The sequence below is a fragment of the Papilio polytes genome, unplaced genomic scaffold (genome assembly GCF_000836215.1).
Source record: "Papilio polytes unplaced genomic scaffold, Ppol_1.0 DF822845.1, whole genome shotgun sequence".
NCBI lineage: Eukaryota > Metazoa > Arthropoda > Insecta > Lepidoptera > Papilionidae > Papilio > Papilio polytes.
In genome coordinates this window covers 673036-698564 of record NW_013526359.1, presented here as the reverse complement: position 1 = coordinate 698564, position 25529 = coordinate 673036, and the positions used below count along the sequence as shown (strand labels likewise).

General features: G+C 36.3%; 3 protein-coding genes across 5 annotated transcripts; 2 read left to right on the top strand and 1 right to left on the bottom strand.

Moving 5' to 3' along the window:
- The first annotated feature begins 762 nt into the window (after positions 1-762).
- On the top strand, positions 763-16595 carry LOC106105504 (phosphoribosylformylglycinamidine synthase). Of its 2 annotated transcripts, none has more exons than XM_013285855.1 (24): positions 763-840; positions 1024-1315; positions 1598-1911; positions 2596-2732; positions 2809-2921; positions 2997-3250; positions 3571-3702; positions 3822-3950; positions 4290-4418; positions 4972-5046; positions 5599-5790; positions 6521-6694; positions 6813-6961; positions 7571-7774; positions 8241-8436; positions 9120-9249; positions 9863-9978; positions 10052-10320; positions 11144-11276; positions 12148-12249; positions 12999-13145; positions 14167-14383; positions 14953-15188; positions 15607-16595. In XM_013285855.1, the coding sequence occupies exons 2-24, from the start codon at positions 1044-1046 to the stop codon at positions 15780-15782; spliced, it is 3996 nt and encodes a 1331-aa protein (XP_013141309.1). In that variant the 5' UTR covers positions 763-840; positions 1024-1043; the 3' UTR covers positions 15783-16595. The 2 variants fall into 2 exon arrangements, with proteins under 2 accessions (XP_013141309.1, XP_013141308.1); XM_013285854.1 differs by having other exon boundaries at positions 820-844.
- Positions 16596-16722: 127 nt separating this feature from the next.
- LOC106105505 (fas-associated death domain protein) lies at positions 16723-17738 on the bottom strand. 2 transcript variants are annotated; one of them, XM_013285857.1, is made up of 2 exons: positions 17326-17738; positions 16723-17167 (listed from the first exon to the last, which is right to left on the bottom strand). In XM_013285857.1, exons 1-2 carry the CDS (start codon positions 17636-17638, stop codon positions 16812-16814), a joined length of 669 nt encoding a protein of 222 aa, XP_013141311.1. In that variant the 5' UTR covers positions 17639-17738; the 3' UTR covers positions 16723-16811. The 2 variants fall into 2 exon arrangements, with proteins under 2 accessions (XP_013141311.1, XP_013141310.1); XM_013285856.1 differs by having other exon boundaries at positions 16723-17170; positions 17326-17735.
- An 884-nt stretch (positions 17739-18622) lies between these two features.
- On the top strand, positions 18623-25443 carry LOC106105544 (glycine dehydrogenase (decarboxylating), mitochondrial). Its single transcript, XM_013285921.1, has 18 exons — positions 18623-18932; positions 19006-19084; positions 19253-19388; positions 19587-19751; positions 19832-20060; positions 20192-20415; positions 20496-20671; positions 20757-20986; positions 21594-21770; positions 21853-22037; positions 22344-22545; positions 23110-23259; positions 23742-23854; positions 23938-24085; positions 24157-24364; positions 24779-24951; positions 25067-25147; positions 25239-25443. The coding sequence occupies exons 1-18, from the start codon at positions 18720-18722 to the stop codon at positions 25347-25349; spliced, it is 3000 nt and encodes a 999-aa protein (XP_013141375.1). The 5' UTR covers positions 18623-18719; the 3' UTR covers positions 25350-25443.
- Positions 25444-25529: the final 86 nt, after the last annotated feature.

Genomic DNA, 25529 nt, shown 5'->3' with positions numbered 1-25529 from the left:
AGCGCTAAGAGTTGAACGGTAGTAATTAATAGTTTGCAGGTGGCAATACTTCTAAAACTTCTTATCTTTTAATATTTAAATAGCTTTCGCCCGCGGCTCGGTCCGCGTGGAATTAAAAAACAAAAAACAAAACATCTATACGATATCTGTTCAGCAAATATCTGTTCACAAAGTCTAACAAACATCCATCCATCAATCTGAACTTTGGCATTTATAATAATAAGTATAATTTTGTGACTATATCATAGATTGGCTAGACCAGACAAAGACCTCATTACTATGTTGGTTGGCAAATTCGTAAAACACTATGTTACAGGGTAACGAATCTTGACCTGTACATCATAAGTCTCGTTCCTAGCCTCTGCAACATGTCCAGAGGTAGTAGTTATTAGGTTGTCTACGTTTATTGGACAAAGAAAGCGGCGAACAGAAACAGGATGTTTTTCTTCTTTCTATACTCCACCAAATCCTTTTCTTCGATTGTTTCCGATTTTCATTATAAAATTTCTTCTCCCTCTGTTTCGAAGTAATTTATTAAAAACGATAACTATATTTTGAAACGTACAAATTGTAGAAAATCAAAGGAATATATTTTATGTGATATGATCAATAATTCTTCGAAGAAAGCCAAAGCCTACTAAATCGATTTTTTCTTTTCTTTTTCCTAAATTGTCCCCCCAAAATCCACCAATATCGGTTACCATGGCAACGTTATTTCTGTTGTTTTGACACAAACACTTCACGTTATTTAAAAAATTTAAGGGATGTTATGCATGGTTATGAGAAACAATGAATTTGTTTGAACCATTTGCGAAGTTATCGGCAATAATGTAGTGTATTGTAGGTAGTATACAAAAATAATAAAACAATTGCGTAAGCTGTAATTGTTGTTGATGTATTATTTGTGAATGTCGTGGAGTTAATCAACTGATATAACGTGATCTTTGACATTGATGCAAGAGATTATTGTCACACTTATCATAATTTAGACCCGTTAATAGTTCAGTATAAACTTGTTCACAGAAAGTGTAAGTTGAAGAATCATGTGTATTATACGATTTTATCTAGGCGAGGCGTTTAGTGCACATAGAACAAATGAAATACTACAAAAGTTAAAACTTGTGGACTCCGATGTTCTCGAGTTATCGACAGAATTGTGTTACCACGTGGAAATTGAGGAAGGCAATTTAAATATTAACCAAATTAAAATTTTGAAATGGCTTTTAAGTTCGCCCTTGCAGCCAAATGCTTTGAGGAATGAATCATCTTACAAATGCGTACAAAATAATCAATTAATAATAGAAATTGGACCCAGGTAAATATTAACTATTCTGCTTTTTTTTGCATTTTATATGATTTAAAATTACATGTATTACCTGAAAACTTACAAGAAAGCTTTAAATGATTTTTATTTATTTCAAAGATTTGTCAATACATTGTATTCTAATAATTTTAGAAATACGCTTGATGTATGACCAATTTGATTTGGTCCTAATAACTTATTATTATCTTTTATAAACCATAAATGTACATTTATGTCCACTTAATTTTGTAGACTTATTATAAACATTAATTGGGTAAAATATATTTATTTCAGATTTAACTTTTCAACTGCTGATTCAAGTAATTCTGTTCAAATTTGTGAAAGTGTTGGTTTGAGAGATGTTGTCCGTCTTGAGTATTCCACTAGATACCTCATTACTTTTAAACAGGCTAAAAATGTCTCGAAGGAAATGTTTGAAGAATTGGCCGCACCATTACATGATAGGATGACACAATGTATTTATACAAAAGAAAATCTTCCTCGGAACAGCTTTAATGAAGCTCTACCAAAGGATCTAGAACCATGGTTTGTTGTGCCGTTGCAAAAAGAGGGTATGGCGGCAATGAAAGCTGTTAATGAAAAATTAGGTAATTCTAATTAATTAATTCATCACTTGAACTACAATATTAGACTAAGATGTAGTAGATTGGAAACTAAGAATATGTACAAAAAAATAGTGGAGAATTAGCAGTTCACTTTTTAACTAAACATACATTTTCTTTAGTCTAACGGTCTTACAAATACTGAGTATAAGTTATTAGTACAAACTTTGCTTATACTCAGTTTATTCCTAAGTTTACTTTTATACCGCATTTATTTATAAGGCTGTATGTTTAAGTTCTAATACCATTACTAATTTTTTATCTTCACTTGTGTAAACTTATATAGTTTTATTGCTTATTTGACTAAGTATTATGTCTTTTTAGACTTTATAAAAATAGTGTTTGCTCATAAAAATTGTATATAAAAATGCACCTGGACGACCTTTGAAGTTTACTATTCTAGTACCTCCACTGGTCTATAATAACATTTTATAGCATACTAGCTTTCGCCCGCGACTCCGTCCGCGTGGAATTAAAAAAAATCAAGTGTAGTAGCTTACGTGTTCTTCCAGACTAACCTCTACATCTATACCAAATTTCATCGAAATCCATTCAGCCGTTTAGGCTACAAACTGTAACAAAAATCCATCCATCCATCATCTAAACTTTCGCATTCATTTAGTATGATAGATTTGTTATACATATGAACATAAGTACAATTATTTCCAGGTTTGGCTTTTGATGAGTGGGATATGGAGTTCTATATGAATTTATTTGTAAATCAATTACAAAGAGATCCAACTAGTGTTGAGTTGTTTGACCTTGCTCAGAGCAATAGTGAACATTCAAGACATTGGTTTTTCAAGGTAACAATATCAATTGATATTTCGTTTCTAATTTATATATGTTTGAACAGTAATTACGAAACATATCTTGTTTTAGGGGAAAATCATATTAAATGGGAAAGAATTAGATGAATCACTGATAGATATGGTAGCATCTACACAGAAGACATCAAATAATAACAATGTTATTAAATTTGGTGATAATAGCAGGTTTTTATTACTTATTTATACTAAAATTGCGTTATTAATATATCATGACAAACTAATTATATTTTGACATTTTAGTGCCATTAAAGGTTTCAAACATAACAAATTGAGACCGCTTAATGTGAGAGGGCCGTCAGAAGTGATAAAAGAGGTAACTGAGTCGGATATAATATTCACTGCGGAAACACACAACATGCCCACAGCGGTTGCCCCATTCAGTGGAGCGACTACCGGCACTGGAGGGAGGATCAGAGATGTGCAGGGAGTGGGCCGAGGTGGACATACTGTGGCCGGTACAGCGGGCTACAGTGTTGGGAATCTACTTATCCCAGGTTAACTTTTTTATATCTAAAGTGATAAAGTGAAAAATTAGATAGTACTAGCTTTCGACCGTGACTCCGTCTGTGCTGAATTAAAAAAAAAACAATAGGCCTCTGTGTTCTTCTAGACTATATTCTACATCTATGCCAAATTTCATCAAGATCCATTTAGCAGTTTAGGCTACAAACTCTAACAAACATCCATCTAAACTTTTGCATTTATGATATCAGTAAGATCCGTACTTTAAGATTGTTTTATTAATTTGTGAGTTTGAAAATTGTTTTATTGTTTGTATTTATAATTTTTTTGATATTGTATTTATCAATTTTAGGTTATGATTTGCCATGGGAGGCCAAAACTTGGAAATATCCAAATAACTTTGCAAGTCCGTTGCAGATTATCATAGACGCTAGTAATGGTGCTTCTGATTACGGCAATAAATTTGGGGAACCGGTTATATCAGGTAAGACCTTTTATGAAAAAATCTTTTATTAGTTATTGATTTTTTAAATGATATTTACTTATATTTACGTTTGACAGTTATATTAATGAAACTTTAATCTGTTAGTATTATTTGTACAGGATTCGTTCAATCGTATGGATTGAAAAATGGCGATAATGTAAGAGAAGAGTTTGTGAAGCCCATTATGTTCAGTGGAGGAATAGGATATATGCCGCATAGTATGATTAAAAAGAACAAACCTGAAAAGGGTAAGTTAATAACTGAATTACTAAACAATAAAATACCATCTGTTCATTAGAAAAAAGTAATTTAGTACCAGAAAAGGTTACAAAATATAATAACCAGTAATTTATCTAAATTATATATTATATATCTATATAAGATAACAAAGTAGATATAAGAAGTACTTCGAAAGCAACAATATTAATTGTAGCTCCCCCATAGACCTAGCCTAGAGCCTGGCAACACCCACGGCAACGTTATAAAGAGCACCTATATCCGGATATCAGATACGGACATCGGATCCGGATATCGCACGTATCTTGTGTATCAGGCAACATAGTTAACATTTCATATGTTTGCAATAGGAATGTTGCTGGTGAAGGTGGGGGGGCCGGTGTACCGCATCGGCGTGGGCGGCGGCGCGGCCTCCTCCGTGGCGGTGCAGGGCGGAGACGCCAGGGACCACGCACTCGACTTCGGCGCGGTGCAAAGAGGTTAATATATACAGGAATCATCATCATCAACAACACCATTATCATCAACGCCATCATCATCATCATCACTAGCTCACTATACCATAGAGGGGCTTGCAGCCTACCCTAAGTTAGGGAGACTAAGCCATCAACCATGTTTCACTGCGGGTTGACTTCTCACATATCTTTAAATTTTTTGCCGATATGTGCAGGTTGCATCATAATGTTTAAGACAAACAGCAATACTACTTAATTAATGGGTATGCATGCAATCTTATTATACTAACATATGTAATAGATTTAATTAATTCAATAAACTTTTAGTTATAACTCGGGACTAAAGCATGGAAGAAAAAATTATAATCATATAGATTTAAACTGGTTAACCAAAGTTTTATTGCTTGAGCGCTAAATTTGTTTCAGCTTTTGCCATCGTATCAGACGACCTAACTAATAAGACAAGGAGGTAATAGCATCATAATTAATAACTAACATTATTATATAATAATTATTATTTTACTAATGTTCTTTTAATTTTTTTTTCTATTATTCTAAGTGTATGTTATTTTACTAGGTGATGCTGAAATGGGAAATCGTCTGAACAGAGTTGTAAGAGGATGCTTAGAAAGTGAAATAAACCCAGTTGAATGTGAGTATACTGACCTTTTCCTTTTACGTAATTTTTACTGTAATTGATTAATTTACAGAGTATTATCTTCTACCTTGAAAGGTATAAATACGCTTCAGTGTAAATATTTTTCTTTTTAACTATACATAACAAATTGTTTTATCTTACTAATATTATAAATGCGAAAGTTTAGATGGATGGATGGATGTTAGAGTTTGTAGCCTAAGCGGCTGAACGGATTTCGATAAAATTTGGTATGGATGTAGAGGATAGTCTGGAAGAACACATAGGCTACTCACTTTTGTTTTTTTTTTAATTCCACGCGGACGGAGTCGCGGGCGAAAGCTAGAAACATTTTGATTTTACCTATTTTAAAAGATAAAACCCCATAAACAATGATGCATTTAGAAAAAATCAATTATAAAAGTTTAGTTTGTTGTTTGTTGATAGATATGACAAATCCTTTAAAAATAGGACACAAATCTTTTCTTAAGAATTATACGATTTTTATTACTAATTAGAATCAATAATTTTTTTGTGGAAAATAAAAAAATGTTAATTTGTCTATTATAGCAATCCACGACCAAGGCGCCGGTGGTAACGGCAACGTGTTAAAAGAGCTGGTGGAGCCCGAGGGTGCGGTGGTGTTCTCCGAGGAGTTCCAGCTCGGAGACCCCACCATCACCACCCTGGAGCTGTGGGGCGCCGAGTACCAGGAGAACGACGCGCTGCTCTGCACCAAGGAGAATAGACATATACTTGAAGGTGATTATCTCACCTACATTATCCTACTTCCTTAGGGTCGGCGCAACGGGTTTTCCTTCAAATGACTCTATCATCCGTCATCTCAGTTATCACTTCTTTCTTGATCTTGTCACCTTTCAATCCATCCATCTCTTCCTAGATCTACCCCTACCGGTGTACCTCCACATTGATAACTACCATCCTTCTTGTTACATGCGATTCATCCCTCCTCATAACATGCCTATGCCATGCTAACCTTTTACTTCTTACCTTCTCTACCAATTAGGCTATTCTCAAACTTCCCCTAATATACTAATTTCGTAAGATATCTTGTTATGTATATGTATATATTCTTGAAGGTCATACTACATTAAAAAACAATCATGACTCGGGTGGGTTCTTTTGTATATGTACGTACGTATTAGCTTTTCCCCGTGACACCGTCCGCAGGAGTTAAAAACAAAAGTTTATAGCCTATGTTCATCAGTGCCAATTTTTATCAGGATTCGTTGAGCTGTTCTGGAGATATCTTTTAATAAACAGCTATCTAAACTTTCACATCTATGTCAGATATTGATTCAATTCAAGTATGTCGCTTAAAGAATAATAGAACCAATTACACGAGTGATTTTATTCGACTCTTGGTCTTGCTCAAATTGTCATGAAATCATTTCGTCGGTTTTTTTTATTGCACGATTGTTTTTTTTTTAATTTCCTATCTCATGGTTTTCTATATTTTTTCCTTTTACAGATATTTGTCGCAGAGAAAGATGTCCAGTGTCGTTCGTTGGTGAAGTAACAGGAGATGGCTACATGAGTCTTGTTGAAGATTCATACAAAGAGGTCCACATTCCCCGAGAGAATAGACTCAAACCTGAAATTAAATCCAAACTGCCTTATGATTTGCATTTAGACGCTGTGTTAGGTAGGTAGTAATTTCTAAAAGTGCATAGTACATAATTGACCTTTTCTCAGTATTTTGACATGTTATATGCTTATTATGGTTTAAAAAATGTAGATGCATTTTTTTCTTTATTGTGCAGGTAATATGCCACGTAAGGTATTTGATTTTAAACAAGATAATGTGACCAAAGTACCATTGTCTTTGCCCAACGACATAACTGTAGAAGCTGCTCTGGATAGAGTGTTACGACTCGTCAATGTTGCCAGCAAGAGATATTTGACTAATAAGGTAAGAGTTCTTTAAAGTATGAAAAATTTAAGTTTCGTCTATTATTTAAAAGTTATTGACACGTTCAATGCAATGACTTTCTTAACTAGTCCAGTGTAATGTGACATACGCGAAAAAAAATGCAAAAACTGTTGTTGCATGGAACGGAAGGTGATAAAAATTATTAATACTTACAGATTTAAACATGAAATATAATAAAATTCATAAAAGGTTACGTGCAGTGGTCGCTGCGCTATTTTGGCCAGTTATGGCTCCGCTTGCTCGTTTGTCTCTTTATAGTATAAAAAATATGTAATTCTTATGTTTTGTTTACTTTAATAAGACAAATATAACAAACTAGCTGTTAGTCGCGAATACGTCCTCGTGAAATTTAAAAAAAATTAATGAAAAACGTATTTTGAACGATTAACGAATAACGAATATTGATAACGTAGCTTTTTAAAAGTGAAAGAGTTTATAAAATCGATCCAATAGTTTTTGAGTTATTTTAATACATACAAAAATACAAATCTTTCCTCTTTATAATTTTAAGTATAGAAGAGTACAGATCTATGCTTGTATTCATGTGTAATTTATTAAATGTTGCATCGTGTATTATTATTTGCGCAGGTGGACCGCTGCGTGTCGGGGCTGGTGGCGCAGCAGCAGTGCGTGGGGCCGCTGCACGCGCCGCTGGCGGACTGCGCCGTGCTCGCGCTCGCGCACTTCGAGCTGGTGGGTTCCGCCACCTCCATCGGCACGCAGAACGTCAAGGGCCTGTTGGACCCCGCGCCCGGCGCGCGCCTCTCCCTCGGCGAAGCTTTGACCAATCTGGTCAGTATTATTGTGTGCGGAATACGAAATAGATAGTTAAAAATAGTCTCTATGTTAATGATTGTGTAGTTATTGTGCATTGAAATCGACTTAGTAGTTTTGTTGTTTATTCAATGCAAAAATACAAATAATTCTCTATTTATACTATCAATTACATAGATTAGCCCATTATTACTTTTGTTATGAGAAAGGAAGTATATAACGAAGGAGAGCGAGAAAGATAATATTCGGCACCATAACATTGACCAATGCCAATAGTTTAATATTTAAGGCTGTAATTTTGTAAAATCACATCCCTTACATTGTGTGACCATAAGATTAATACTTTTAGGATCAAATTTAATCAATAACATATCATAGAGCGCTTCATAGTATTTGTCTCGTAATAACGCCCTCTTTCGCTTTAAAAACAGATGTAATATAATCTTATAATTTGGTATAGTAGCTAAAATTGTGAGGTATGTAGGTGTTCGCCGGCATATCGTCATTAGAGGACGTGAAGTGCTCCGGCAACTGGATGTGGTCCGGCAAGGCGGGCGGCGCGGGCGCGGCGCTGGTGGCGGCGTGCCGCGCGCTGTGCGATGCCATGGCCGTCTTAGGAGTCGCCATCGACGGCGGCAAGGACTCCCTCTCCATGTGCGCTAATGTCGAAGGACAAACAGGTATATATACCCTTAATTGTTACATCCATTTTTTTTACTAGATTTGGGGCGGGGCAAACCCGACGTTAATACCCTTGTTCTCAAAGGGTAGTAGTGCGCAACTCCTTCCGTGTGGAATTAAAAAAAAATAAGAAGTCTGTGTTCTTCCAGACTATCCTCTACATCTATGCCAAATTTCATCCAGATCCGTTCAGCAGTTTAGGCTGCAAACTCAAGACATCCATCTAAACATTCGCATTTATATTATTAGTAAGAAGTAAAGTGGTGCTTTTCAAATGAAGCGTGCAAGAACTCCAACATTTTAACGTCATGTCACAAATCAAAAAAATATGGTCTGTTAAAACTTTTTTGTTTTAAATGTTTATTATTTTCATCAATGTTAAAAATATATACTACTAGCTTTCGCCCGCGACTCCGTCCGCGTGGAGTTAGAAAAAAGCAAATAGTGTGATCTTCCAAACTATCCTCTACATCCATACCAAATTACATCCAAATCCGATCAGCCGTTTAAGCTACAAACGCTAACAAACAGCCATCTATAATTTTGCATTTATAATATTAGTATACTGGGCAAATTAATATTTTTTTTAAATTCTTACATTAAGATAGCTCGAGGTTTTTAATAATATGTCACCTTGTGACGTGTTGTTTAAATTATATGTTAATTTAATTCAATTTGTCAGTCCGTTCCCCGGGCACGCTGGTGGTGTCGACGTACGCGCCGTGTCCCGACGTCACCGTCAAAATAGAGCCAGCGCTGCTGCGGGAAGGCTCCGCCCTGCTACACGTCCCCGTCACGCCCGGGAAGTATAGGTAACTTTACTGTTTTAACCATATAGGCTCAGATGGCTAAAAAATGACGTCACTGTCCGATATAGTATCAAAATCCGATATTTTACATGTTCGATACAAAATTTTATCGTGAATCGAACGTGTATCAAGGCTCTTAGCCCCTGTCCCACCAAATTATAAATTGTCTGATAACAATCCAACAAATAAAATATGCGATAAAAAAGTTGGATTTTGTTTCCTTGGGACAGGCCGAAAATTTATTTTTATTCATTTACTAGTGTTCTAGCTTTTGTTACTCCGACCTCGTTAAACTTAAAATATGGCCTATGTTATTCAGTAATAACGAAGCTTTTTAATGGTGAAAGAATTTTTGGCATCGGCTGAGTAGTTTTTGAGTTTCTATACGTACAAGAATGCAAATATCCGCGTAGAAATTTACAGAAATAAGTAGCTTGTGTTCTTCCAGACTATGTTTTGCATTTATACCAAATTTCATCTAGATCCGCTTAGTTTAGGCGGCAAATTTCAACAAACATCCATCCATCCATCCATTCATATTTATAATATTAGTAAGATGTGCCTTTTGTACTCGTAGAAGAAGTAATTCTTATATATTTTTTCAAATATTTCACAGAACTGGCGGCTCATCTTTAGCGCAGTGTTACAAGCAATTAGGCGACAATCCTCCAGACTTGGACGATCCTGCAATTCTCAAAGCCTTATTCAAAACTACTCAGAAATTACTCAAAGGTAAATTTTTATATAGATTTATTTAGAAGAAATACTTTGAATCTTGGAGTTAATAACATTTTTTTTTTTTCAGAGAAGAAACTTCTATCCGGCCATGATATAAGTGAAGGAGGTTTTATAACGACAGTTTTGGAGATGGGCATTGGTGGACTTCGGGGTTTAAACATCGATCTGCAAGTGGAAAAGGGGGTTACAGTGATTGACTCACTATTCAATGAAGAGCTCGGTATCGTGTTAGAAGTGGACCAAACTGATGTTAACTATGTACTCAATGAGTATAAAAAGAATGGTGTTGTTGCTAAAGTTATTGGCACAACTGGGAAGTACGGTATGCAGTCAGAGGTAATTTTATATTTATTTAACCTATATAAATCCTACTAATATTATAAATGCGAAAGCTTGGAAGGATGGATAGATGTTTCTTAGAGTTTATAGACTAAACGGCTGAACGGATTACGATGAAATTTGGTATAGATGTAGAGGATAGTCTTGAAAAGCGCATAGGCTACTTACTTTTTTAATTCAACGCGGACGAAACCGCGGGCTAAAACTAGTAATGTAGATGCGAAGGTTTTGATGCATGGATGAATGTTTATTAGACTTTGTCGTTAAAACGGCTGAGCAGATCTCAAAGTTTAGCATAGATATAGAGCATAGTATGGAAGAACATGTAGTCTGTTTACTTTTTTTTTAAATCCACGTCGTTAAAAGTTGGTCTATTATAATTTTTAACACCGAACGACAGCGATTTAATAATAAGTTATAAATCTCTATAACTAAACTAATACTCGTAAAAGTACCTATTTTCAAACAATTAATATCATTGTAACTAGTGAAAATTATATTAAACACTCCACTAGAGATCTCGCCAGCAAAGCGCGCGAATCATCCATATGACATTGACAGCTGTCATCTAATGACATTGATAGCTGTCAGCTAGGGACGTGACGTTTATGCCGACAATCTAGTGTTGCATCAATTCTAGACTATGGTACTAATTTTTTTCTTGACCCTATGGGTTTCAATGTGAGGTAGGGTTAGGTAGGACTATAAAATAATGAATAATAGACTCACTTTTAATTACTCCACTTACTAGTATTAGAGGTGAAACTAATCGGTGCTGATAATGAAGTTTAGTAATGTTTTTAATTGTTTTCTTGTAAAGGTGGTGGTGAAGGTGAACGGCGAGTGCGTGCTGCGGACGACGCTGGTGAAGGTGTACCGCACGTGGGAGGAGACCAGCTACCGGCTGGAGTGTCTGCAGGCCAACTCCCACTGCGTCACGCAGGAGTGGCTCGGTAACTGCAATGTCTTTATTTATAAAAGAAACATTTATGCCCTAATACAGGAAGAAAACTTAACCCTTAAATGTCATGTTAAAATATTTATTTATGACCCCTAAACATTGATTCACACATACCAACGAAACTCAAAAAATATATATTCGGATGCTAGATTTTTTTTAATATTTGTCTTGTATTATAGTATACTGCATTAGGTATTTTTTCAAGAACTTTATAAAAATCACGGATCTAATTGTTAAACACTTTGCTTCGAAAGCGCCTACAATCATCATCCACTTGCCCTTATCCCTTATGGAGGGTCGGCACAGTATGTGCTGCTCTTCCATACATCTTTATCAGCCGTCATATCTGAATCCACTCCTTTCTTAAGCATATCCTCTTTCACACAATCCATCCATACTTTCTTCGGTCTTCCTCTACCTTTGTAGCCATCCACATTCAATCTTAACGCTTTCTGGTTTATGTCCCCATCATTTCGTCGCATAACATGTCCATACCACGCTAACCTTTTGCTTCTCAATTTCTCCACCACTGGCGCTACTTTCAAACTTCCTCTAATGTACACATTCTTAACTTTATCCAATCTTGTCACACCACACATCCATCTTAACATACGCATCTCAGATACATGCAATCTCCTTTCATCAATCTGACGGATTTTAACATTTTAATGGAATTTGCTGTTTGTATAAGACGCTGCTATTTTAAATGTGTTTTATGATTCCACCCTATATATTGTAAACGTGCAAACGTCATTTACCTGTTATTATTTTCTCCACAAATTATTATGTTTATATTTAGTCTCTAGTTATCTACCATTATTGATTATTGCAGCATTTTTATGTATGTTTTGTTTCCATACCAGGTCTGGAGAAACGTAAAGGAGTTACATACAAAGTGACATTTGACCCTTCCGCAGCGGTTGTCAAATCTAACTCTGTTAAAGTGGCCGTCATAAGAGAGGAAGGTATGTTATTGTCAAAGTGCTCTTTAAGTCATACTTAATGGAAGCAATTCCGTGTTTCGTCTGACGAGTGTGGTACCGGAGACCTAATTTTAGTCTCTTTCTCTTTGCCACCCTTTTCTTATAAGGAGAGGATGGGAAGAGAAAGTCGATTTGACGGTGGAGGAGATGTATGGGAAGGGGAAATATCCTCTTTATGTGCGTCTCCTCCTCCGTCAAATAAGGGTAGGCAACGCATCTGCAATTGCGGATGTGTATGGGCAGCGGTCGCTTCGCCATTTTGGCGGATTCAGGTGGCCGCGTGCTCGTTTGCCACCTTATGTTATAAAAAAAAATGGTCACTAAGGGAGATTCTATCCTGAAAATGTCTGCTTTATCTAAAACATTTGTTATATTTGATTTGGGTTTATATTTTAGAAACGTAAGCACACAATTGTCACCCTTTTCACTTCCATTACAAGTCATGGGCATGTCAAGCCGAGAATCTAGGTTAGGGGGGACAGGTATATTGTCATTTTTGAAGTACTTTTAATATATCATACTAATAAATTCGAAAGTTTAGATTGATGTTTCTTAGTATTTGTACCCTAAACGACTGAAAGGATCTCGATGAATTTGGCATAGATGTCTGGAAGAATACAAAGGCTACTTTTGTTTTTTTTTTAATTCCACGCGGATGGAATTGCTTGCAAAGCTAGTATTTTATATTTTTGAACTTCCTAGGCGGGATTTGATAGAAAGATATGTTTTAGGTACGAATGGCGACAGAGAGATGATGGCGTCTCTGATGCTGGCCAACTTCGAGGTGTTCGACGTGACGATGAGCGACCTGCAGGCTGGCAAGATCACGCTGGACGTCTTCAGGGGTTTGGTCTTCCCTGGGGGATTCAGCTATGCAGGTATACTCTTGAAAATAAAAAAAATTGAAGGTTTTTGATTACATCAATAGTAATCATAGTTAAAGGGCACAATTTTCTTCTTGTTATAGAAAAAAGAATGGATTTTTAAAAGTTCCTTTTTTCCTTAAAATTAATTAAGTATACGTGATGTGTATGACGGTAGAACACAATAATCAAATATCTTATTACATTTTATCTTTTATAAAAAAAATCAACGGATAGAAGGTTTCAAATAGAAAATTTAACGTCCATTCGTAAAAGTTTCGGATTGTAAAATTAGTATATCGTATTACATTTAGTCATAAACAAATTACATATTACTTGTTAAGATGAAAAAAATTTAAGAATAAAATTTCCATTATAATGTTTATCAAAAATGAACAACAACAACAACATGGGATGAATTACATCAGACAGGGCGAGGCCGCGACACCGACCTCACCTCACCCTGGCTGATAAATTACAACACTGACATTTTGTTTGTTATAAATAGATTCCAATAACCAATATAAATATCTCATTACATGTGTCTCAGTTGAATTTAGAAAAAAAATTATACAAATACTGGTTTTACACGCGATTTCGCCCGCGTGATAAAAAATATACTTCTTAACGTATCTTTTTAATAGTGAAAGAATTTTTAAATTCGGCCCAGTCGTTTTTTTCATTTCAATACTTACAAAAATACATATCTTTCCTCTTTTTAATATTAGCATAGATACAAAATGAAATAATAGAAATCATAAGGTATTGATAAAATTGTGTTTAACATGCAAATAATAGCAGTACTTACACTATTCTACTGCCTTGCCTTACTGGTTTACTCTTATGTAAACTACTGTACGTAAATTACTCAGTCAACATAGCTTTTTAATGGTGAACAAATTTTTGAAATCGACCTAGTATTTTTGACTTGTTTCAATACATACAAAAATCCAAAAATCCAAATCTTTCCTTTTTATAATATAATTATAGATTATAATGAAAATGTAAGGATTTTAAAACTAAGTAATGTTTCCAGACACCCTCGGATCCGCTAAGGGCTGGGCCGCGGGTATCCTGTTCTCTGAGAAGCTGCACGCTCAGTTCGCGCACTTCAGGAACCGAGAGGACACGTTCTCGCTGGGCGTGTGCAATGGATGCCAGCTGATGGCCATGCTGGGCTGGCTTGATGTCGACGATTCCAATAACTTCGCCAACAACACGCAGATATTCCTCGATCACAATCTTTCTGAAAGGTATCATCACCACTATCTTATTTTAAATCCTGATTGAGCTTCTTCTTCATTATCATCATCATCAGCTCATTATATATCCTTGCCGCGATGTTCGGAGCCTCAAGCCTCGGTGCAAGTTATTACTGGACTTAATATGCAATAACTTACCTTTGGGAATACTCATTACAGGTAGACTATGAATTTACTGGCCAAATGCTGCTGTTGTTTTCAAAGTTTAGAAACTTATAGATATCAAAGTAAGGAAATTGGGTTTTTGTGCATGTCCTTAACTAGCTTTCGCCCGCGAGGAATTATAAAAAAACAAAAGTGAGTAGCCTATATGTTCTTCCAGGCTATCCTCTACATCTATACCAAATTTCATCAAAATTAGGTGAGCCGTTTAGTCTACAAACCCTAACATCCATCCATCCATCCAGCTAAATTTCCGCATTTATAATATTAGTATGATTGGCATATATATATTTAGTTTACTATACTTCTTTTCTTTAGGTTTTACGTTTTTTTTTTAAACAGTGTTTATACCATTATGTGTAGGTTTTGTACAGAGAATTAATTTGAACACTTTATAGGTTTGAGTGTCGCTGGAGCGCAGTGAAGATAAGCGAGCGCGGCGAGGACGTGTGGTTCCGCGGCATGGGCGGCAGCGTGCTGGGCGTGTGGGTGGCGCACGGGGAGGGGCGTTTCGCCCTCGCCGCGCCGCGCCTGCTGCAGCGCCTGCGACACAACGGACAGGTCGCCATGCAGTACGTGGACGACGACGGAGCCCCCACTGAGACTTATCCCATGAATCCCAATGGAAGCCCCGGTAAGATTTGGATTACTTTCAAATTCTGTTTGATGTAGTTGATCTTTACGTCTGCTGATGTCGAGAACTATTGTTATGAAAACATTCGAATAATGAACCCTGGAATTTAATTCAACTTAAAAATATACACTTACAAATACCTTACAAAGTATGTTAAATGCCCCGTTACATTATAATTTAGGCAGCGAAGATATTCCAAGCCGCCGAAATATCTAACTTCTATAAACATTATGGTATTACAAGACTCTGTCCGCCCAGTTTAAAAATAAAACAATAATTAGCCTTTGAGTTCTTTCAGACTATTTTACATCTGTGCCAAATTTCATCAAGATAGATACATTGAGCCATTCTGGAAATATCTTCTAACGTACATCCATCTAAACTTTAACATGTATAATATCAGTAAAATAATTTGCAGAGGGTATAGCGGGCGTGCGGTCTCGTGACGGGCGGCATTTAGCCATGATGCCGCACCCCGAGCGCTGCGTGCTGCGCTGGCAGTGCCCCGCGCCCCCGCCCCCCGCCGACACGCGCGCCTCGCCCTGGCTCAGATTGTTCCAGAACGCGTACATCTGGGCCGCTGACAAAGCTTAGCGAAAATCAACCTTCTGTTCTTTTCAATAGAGTTCATTTTATTTAGTTAATGTTAGGAAAATTTTGACAACAAATACAGATTAAAAATTTTATTTCTAGAATATCTATTGTCTATTGTTCCTTTTAGTGTACCTTGCATTTTGTTTTTTTTTTTTTTAAATGATCATAATGTAAGAAGTTTTTGTCTTTTGAATTATTCTCTTTTTGGGTATCTTTGTGTTTTATAATACATATTAAGGAATCTGTTGCCATGGAGTAATTTATCCATAGGTTATCTTTTCGAATTAACTCTTAGATATATAAAATTGCTATTTCCAATATTATAATCATACATAAGACATTAATTTGTAGGCATAAGTGACAACACATGTTTCATTGCATATCTTTATTTGATAGATGAACTAAATGATATCAAACAAAAAATAGACCTCGAAACATTTCTTCACTAATCATTTATCTTTTAACATTGTTCCTTTTACTTATAAGTATAGTTTAATATTATATTAAGTATGCTTTTATATGGGACCAATTATACTAGAAATAACAATAAAGGTAGCATTTTAATAAAATTTGTATAAATAATTTTAGATTATTTTGCAAGTATAAAGTTGATCTTGGACTAAAATGACTATCAATTAAAAGTTTTTTTATAATCCACAATATTATGTTTTTATGAAATACCATACTATAAATATTTTAATTACAATATGCCAAAACATCATGCATTTATTTTTACATTCCAAACTTACAAATGTACAGTTCTATATACAGTTTGTGTTATTTAGTTATTGTAAAAAATAAAAATAAAACGTATACCTCAGTATATTTATTGAACCAAATCCTTTTCCATTTATAGAACTAATTTTGTAAAAAATTAGAAATCCTATATTTTATTTAAAATATTTCTTCAAGTAATTAAGACAAACTACACTTTAAAATACAAGGCAAAAATAATTTTTGATATGAAATGTCATGGCTAAAGTAAAAAAAAAAACAAGTGTAAAATGTACATTTACCACAGAATATAAACTATATGTTCATTGACATTATGTCTTGTAATGATCTGCTAATGTCTTTTCTGCGGGCTTTCTCTAATGCTTCGCACAGTACAAAAAACCATCTCTGAGGGTCAGCTTTGTGTTCATAAGCCTCTAAGAGTTTTTCAGCTTTAATCGAGAGATTCCTGTTGTTCAAATCAATTTCATCAATAACACATTCACGAATCTTGAGATTTCTTGCTAGATCACGCCAGAAAATTCCAATTTCCTCTGTAATTGTTTCCAAAATTCTTTCCTTTTTACGTTTACTCATATTACCCAATGGATTACTGTTTATTGTCTCAATGGTCTCGTTTTTGGGTGTACTATGATTATGTTGTTGGTCAACCACTGAAATTGTAATAAATCATGAGTTTTCAATTTTAGAAAATTGATACAATAAGATCTCAAAACTATAAAAAGCATTGTTGAACTAGAAGGGCCCAACATATAAAACATATACAGATAGTCAAGGAAGATTTGATTTAAAAGTAACATTAATTTACCGTATTGGTTAATAAATCCTCGCTGTACATGAGTCGACTCATAGATATCTATTTTGCGTAAAAGTTCCCTGTTGTTTGAAAGTCTGGAAGCTACTTCTTTTAAGGGCATAACATTATCTTCCGATAAAATGTCTCTTATTTCCAAGACTCTCATTAACTCTCCTATAGTATTTATGTTCTCGTATCTTCTTGGTGAATCAATTTCATCTTTATAATACTCTTTTAGTACACCTAATATTTGACTATGTTTATCACTTTGACCTGCACTTAATATTATTTGTTGTTTTAAATGAGAATAATTTGTTAAAGTCATTTTCTATTTAAAAAAAAAGGATCTTTTGGTATTAAGGATTAATTTCTGACAAAACAAAACATGAACAAAAAGTTTTCTCAAAACTTCAGCAAAACCATATAAAAATACAAAAAAAAGCGAGGATGACAATTGACGACACTGACAGGAAAATGGTTTGCGTTCCGTTTCACGGAAACACTTGCAATTTAATTTTTATAAATGTAATGAAAACATAAAAACAATACACTGTTTTGTAAGCTGATGTTTTTGTTCGCAATAAAAAAGATAGCAAAAACCTAAAAATAATCTAAATTGTTGACTGTAATGGACTTATAATATTATTTCATTGAAAAAAAGAGTTTATCAAGAATATATTAAAACGAAACGTGATAAACATTTTTCTTGGGGATTACCGGAAAATGGGCGATTTCATATTTGCATAATTGCACAATGTGACTTTCTTCGTACTATATGCTAGGTTTATAAATATAGTACATACCTACGATAAAGTGCTAAATGGAATAAATGATTTTTCAATTCTAAAATTAAAATCTCCACAGCTTAACGCTGCCTTTGTTTTATCAATAAATATGATGTAGTTATATTTATAGTAAAATACAGAATGCTCTGTCCTTTATTTTAATTAAATAATTGATTTAATTAACTTTTATTTAATAACGTTTTGTTTCTCAACCATCAGTAAAACATAAAAAAACGAAATTATCAGTTGGTTAATATTCCAACACGATATTTGGCTTACCCTTATACAATATAATAAAACTAATATGTATTCCTAACGATGTAGTGTAGTTTACAAAGACGATGAAAATCGAATGTTTCTACACAAATATTTCGACAGTCGACACCCCCAGTAAGATAAGCCTCCACATGTAAGACGTTGAAAGTAAGAGTTATGATAATAGGTCATTTAGAAATAATGATATAGTTCCAGCACAAAATACGACTGATTGTGTTTATTAATGTTTCTTATCGGGGAATAGCAAATGCGCCATGACCCTACTATCAGTACGTTTCTGGCTCTTTATTAAGTAACACAATAATATGTTTAAAGTGGTGTAAATTTACTAATAATTTAACAAAAATGTATAAATTTTGTACAAATAAATCATTTTTCAACGTAGCAGTTGTAAAAAATTTAAGCGGTCATAAGAATTGTCGGAAAAACGTGTTAAGATGTGCTTCTCATAATGTAGGCTCCGAAAACCTATTCCCCGAAAGAGTAGACTTTCCTAGTAGACATATTGGACCTAGAGATCAGGATGTCGTTACTATGTTGGATTTGCTTGGGTATAAAGTACGTACATATTATGTTTATTATTTAAATGTAACACAAGGAGTTGACCTTAAGTTATGTTCTTTTAATTTAGAGTTTAGATCAATTGACAAATGATGCGGTACCTAAAAAGATTCAACTACAAGGTCTCATGAAGATTGATGAACCTATGAGTGAGTATATTTGTATAGTTTTTATTTTCTATGAATAACTAATTGGTTGTAACTAAAATTGATTAAACATATTTGGTCCACTTCTGTTTTCGAAAAATTTTACAAATCCATTTAAGAAAAAATGGATTGAAATGTTAGTAAAAAATTAACCTTTCGTAATGCTTTCAGGTGAATATGACCTTATTGAACGAGTAAGAAAGATTGCTGAAACAAATCAAATATGGCGTTCGTATATTGGCATGGGGTACCACAACTGCTGTGTCCCTCATACAATTATGCGTAATTTATTCGAGAATCCAGGATGGTAAGATAGGTTTTATCATGAGTACATTTTTCTTTTTTATTAGTAGGTATTTGCAGTGGATTACCCTTTTGAAGGGTAGTTAAAATTAAACTTTGTAATTCTGCTGTTCGCAGCAAAAAAGATATATACAATTGTAATCGTCAGACTTTGAGATAATTAAAATAAATACTAGGCGCATATTGACATTATCCGTTACAGGACTACGCAATACACACCATACCAGCCAGAGGTTGCTCAAGGAAGATTGGAAGGTCTTCTCAATTACCAGACGATGGTCAGTGACCTCACTGGATTAGATGTGGCAAACGCATCTCTGCTAGACGAGGGCACGGCCGCTGCTGAGGCGTTATCTCTTTGCCACAGGTATGTAAAATAAACTGTTTTATTTACCAGTGTCATTGAAACCATAAAATAATATAACATGAAACAAATTTATTTCTTAGGCACAACAAACGGACAAAGTTCGTGGTATCAGAGCGTCTGCATCCGCAAACGCTAGCTGTAGTGCAAACCCGACTGGACGCGCTGGGACTCGAAGTGAAAGTGGTGCCGGACGTACGCTCCGCTGACTTCGCGCAAAGGGACATCTCAGCTGTGCTCTTGCAATGTCCCGACACAAGAGGATTAGTTTACGATTATTCCGGACTAGCGGCTACTGCACATGAACATGGGGTAGTTACATGTTTTATTACATTTTAGCGTGTATGTGAAATTGAGTAACCGTTCCTAAAGTTACTTTAAGAACGGATAGGTGTGAATAAAACCATAAATTTTGACGAAACTACTGACATTATTTTTCCTAGACTTTAGTGGTGGTAGCAACGGATCTCCTAGCGATGGCGCTACTGCGTCCGCCGGCGGAGTGCGGCGCTAACCTTGCTGTAGGCACGTCTCAAAGACTAGGGGTTCCCCTCGGATACGGGGGACCCCACGCTGGGTTCTTCGCCGCAGAACATGCGCTGGTCCGTCTGATGCCAGGCCGGATGGTCGGCGTCACACGAGACGCTTCGGGAAGAGATGCGTACAGGTTAGTGTTATTATAAGGGCAAGATGTTTGCTTAATTTTAATGAGAAATGTCGAGGTGGTATCTGTACATTTTTTGTTAGGCTGGCTCTACAAACGCGGGAGCAACACATACGTCGTGATAAAGCCACTTCAAATATCTGCACGGCGCAGGCGTTGCTCGCCAACATGTCCGCCATGTTCGCGGTGTACCACGGACCACAAGGCCTAAGGGATATCGCCACTCGAGTCCATAACGCTACACTCGTATTAGATCACGGTAAGCTATTTCAAAACACAATGTGACTTATAATATCTCGTATCAAGTTACCATAAGTAATATTTCCGTGTTAATTGTACACCAGGTATCAGAGGTCGTGGCCACAAGCAGTCCAATGACGTATACTTCGACACACTGCACGTGGTGCCTCATGCCGAGCACGACGCGACAGCTATCAAAGCGCGGGCACAGCAAAAGAAGATTAATTTAAGATATTTCGATGACGGTGCGGTCGGCGTGGCTTTGGACGAAACCACGACTATGGAAGATGTGCAAGATCTACTGTGGATATTTGACTGCAATAACGTTGATGAAGTAAGTTTATTTGATACAAACAGCAACACTTTCTTTGGTGATATAAAAAAGTAGTTGTTTGTAGTTGGATGTTATTATTTCAAAGTATTAAGCGATAAGTCTCTCTGTTTTGAGATGGAGTTAACTGGTGTCAACCAAACTCAAAACCTCTCCAACCAAACTCAATATCTCAAAACAAACGTGTAGCGTAAGTTCTGATGGGAATTAAATCACCGAAAGATATCATTTTGATGGTGATAGACTATGGGATAACAAAGGTAGGTCGGATTGGATGCCTATGAGTCTTACGTATGTTATTCTGCACTTTTAGTTTAAATAGTTTTGATTGTGTAAATGTTATCATTGAATTAGGTCAAGCATATTAAGATCAGGAAAGGTCAATAACGAAAGTTGTACAATAAAATAAATGTCTTGCGTAAATTCTATTGCGAGAATGTTGATGAGATCGCGTATTTCTTCTGTAAATGCGTATTTCTAACATAGTGGCATAAACATGATTCATTTTAATAAACAACGTCAAAAGTATTTACTAATTTAAGGCAAATAAAACTGCTTAATCTAGTATCTTGTAAATGCAGCATGTGAACAGAAAGACGTACTTTTTCAGGTGCTTCAAACTGGTAACGCATCGGCAAAGAGCGTATTAAAAGGTCCCTATCGAAGAACCTCTCCATACCTCACGCATCCAGTGTTTAATATGCACCATTCTGAGACTAGAATTGTACGCTACATGAAGAGATTAGAAAACAAAGACATCTCGCTTGTTCATTCCATGATACCGTTGGTAAGATTAATACACAAATAAATATTTCGATCCACTTCGAAATCTCATGGAACGTTATTAATAAGAAAGACATTTGTCTTAGGGCTCGTGTACAATGAAACTGAACTCGACAACCGAGATGATGCCCTGCTCGTTTCGTCACTTCACCGAGATCCACCCGTTCGCGCCGCTTGACCAGTGCCAGGGGTACCACACGCTGTTCCAGGAGCTGGCCCAAGATCTCTGCGCTATCACTGGCTACGACCGTGTTTCCTTCCAACCTAATAGGTAAATATACTGGCAATCCTCAACAGTGCGCTTCTCGCGGAATTTTCTATCCTACACGGCTGCCTTGTGGAGCAGTCTGACCTCGGCGGTTTTTCCAAACCAATACGACTTAGAGTCCTTCATGCAAGCCTATCTCTTTCCCAAAGGTTGGCAACGCATCTGCAGTTCCTCTGGTATTGCAGACATTCATGGGCGTCGATGAGCGCCTCAGTGCTCCAGCCGCTCATTTGTTTGCCCCCTTTTCCTGTGGATTTAAAAAAACCCACATGGAGTAAAAATATAGACCCGAGTAATTGATATATCCAGCGGTGCGCAAGGCGAGTACGCGGGGCTGCGCACAATCAAGCGCTACCACGAGTTCCGCGGTGACGCGGGCCGCCACATCTGCCTCATCCCCGTCAGCGCGCACGGCACCAACCCCGCCTCCGCGCACATGGCCGGCATGCGCGTCTGTGCCATCCGCGTCAACGCCGCCGGGGAGATCGACATGGAACATTTGAAGGATCTGGTAGGGAACTAATTCTCCTCCGTTTGTACTCCCACTTAGTCAAAATTCTTGCTACCGCATTCACGATTATTCTTTGGTCACGAAACGAAAATATGTATGTCTCATACGTCAGTAAGGGGGACAACTTCACGACTTAAAGTTAATTACTTAAGTCTAGGTAATTATGCAAAAGTTTCTTTGTATGGAATGAAATCATCAGATTGGTACAGTATGTACAGCTCTTTCATACATTTCTAACAGCTGTCATATCTACTCCGTTCTTAAGCATATCCTCTTTCACACAATCCATCCATATCTTCTTGCTTACTTAAATGAAATAAGATACTAAAAAATCTTACTTCTTACTAATACTTAGTTTAAATGCGAAAGTTTGAACGGACAGATGGATTTTTGTAGAGTTTGTAGCCTAAACGGCTGAACACATCTCGATAACATTTGGTATAGATGTAGAGCATACTCTGGAAGAACACATGGATGCTACCTTTTTTTGTTTTTCCGCGCGGAGTCGCGGGCGAAAACTATTAATTAACAATTTGTTCATAGACTGCGTGATTTGTGGTGCAGGTGGAGGAGCACAGCGCGAAGCTGTCGTGCCTGATGCTGACGTACCCGAGCACGTTCGGCGTGTTCGAGGAGCGCGCGGCGGACGTGTGCGCGCTGGTGCACGCGCACGGCGGACAGGTCTACCTCGACGGCGCCAACATGAACGCGCAGGTGTGCCGCCACCTTTACACGAATTACACCTAGACTGTTTGAACGTTTATGGGTTCAAAAGGATTTAATTTTTGGAAATTAAAGAAATGGCATAATTTTGCTAATCATATAAAGATAGGTATGACTCATAGCTACAATGTGCTTTTTTTTTCTAATTTTATTTAGAATTGTTACTAAACACCGATTTTAACTTCTTAGATGTAAGGTAATTGTATTTTGCACATTGTTGGTTTTTATATCTTTGAATGTAAACCACTGTATTAATGCTTATTTTAATATGTTTTGTTGGAATTCCTATAAAAATAAATAAATGTATTTGAGAACTAAAGCGCCAAGCAGAACGTTGCCGCGTTTAATTACTATGAAAAAAGAGCAGGCGCGTAATCATCTCTCAGGTGGTGAAAATCTCTGTTCTCTGGTCTGAACATACTGGTAATGGACAAATTCTGCTAAATACTAAATTGTCTTTTTACTTTGTAAAGGTGGGACTATGCCGGCCAGGTGACTACGGCAGTGACGTATCCCATTTGAATTTACACAAAACCTTCTGCATACCGCACGGCGGAGGCGGACCAGGGATGGGACCAATAGGAGTGTAAGTGAAACCCTTCGTTCATGTTTGCACAACATTTTAAGCAGTATCTCTGTTGATGCTAACTGTGAATATTTGTATTCTAGTAAAGCACATCTCGCGCCATTCCTGCCTTCTCATCCTGTGGTAGACCCATTAGCTGATTTGGGCGAGGCAGCGCACAGTTTTGGATCAGTTAGTGCTGCACCTTTTGGGTCTTCTGCGATTTTACCAATATCTTGGGCGTATATAAAAGTCAGTTATTTAATATCAACTGAATAAATGTGTTAAAAATGTAAGAAATAACTAAATCATTTTCTGTTTAGATGATGGGACCGAAAGGTCTAAAACGGGCAACGCAAGTCGCCATTTTAAATGCCAACTATATGTCCAAAAGACTGGAAGGTCATTACAAAACGTTGTATAAAGGCGAGAGAGGCCTCGTCGCACATGAATTTATCATCGACCTGCGAGACCTCAAGAAGTCTGCTAACATTGAACCCAGTGACATTGCCAAGCGACTTATGGACTATGGTTTGTACTCCCTTGCGTAATTGAGTTTGAATTTCTTCATTGACTAATGTTTTTTAATTTCCGTATTCAAATCAGTAAAAAATAGTTTGATGGTGATTATCTTTATTCATAAACTAGCTTTAGCCGGGGACTCCGTCCACGTGGAATTAAAAAAAATGAATAGCTTATGTTTTCTTCAAGACTGTGTTCTACATATTTGCCGAATTGAATTGCGATCTGTTCTGCAGTTCAGGCTACAAACTCTAACATCCGTTCATATAAACTTTCGCATTTATAATATAAGTAAAAAGGTATTTCTGCCATACGAGCTGTGCGCTGCTAAATTTTATAGAAGAAGCACAAAGTTGCTTATTTATTTTAAGGCAGAAATTTTGATTTTTTAAGTAAGCACATTATCAAGAATGTTTTCTTTAGGTTTCCACGCTCCGACTATGTCCTGGCCTGTAGCCGGCACGCTCATGATAGAGCCGACTGAGTCAGAAGACCTTCAGGAGTTAGAACGATTCTGTGAAGCTCTCATATCCATTCGCAAGGAAATCAAGGACATTGAAGACGGTGTTATTGATAAACGATTGAATCCTCTAAAGGTAAATTACTTTTTTGCAGAAAGATAATCCAATTTTAACGCCATATTCAAAGAATTTTGATTGTTCTGAGATATTAATTGATTTAAAAACATTAATTTCATTTGTGGATTTTTAGATGTCGCCACATACACAAGAAGAAGTCATTAAAGAAGACTGGAATAGACCATACACAAGGCAGCAAGCCGCATTTCCAGCGGTTAGTATTTTAACTAGTTAATTTATTTCAGTTTGTTTAAATAAGTCGCTGATTGGGTCACAGTGTCCTTATGGTGTTTAAATTTTTGCAGCCTTTTGTAAAGGGGGAGACAAAGATTTGGCCCACCGTGTCCCGTATTGATGATATGTACGGGGACAAACATCTCGTATGCACCTGCCCTCCAGTCCTCGACGACTTCTGATACACCAAATAAAACAACCAAACAATGACTGCATAAATGTATATTTTCTCAATATTGTCATAGAATAAATATCTTCTAACAATCGGATCTTTTTTGCAAAGATAAATTTTATTTTTCTATATATAGCCGTAAACAAAAGATTGCCATGTAGTGTTCGAATTAGTTAACTACCTAATCTTA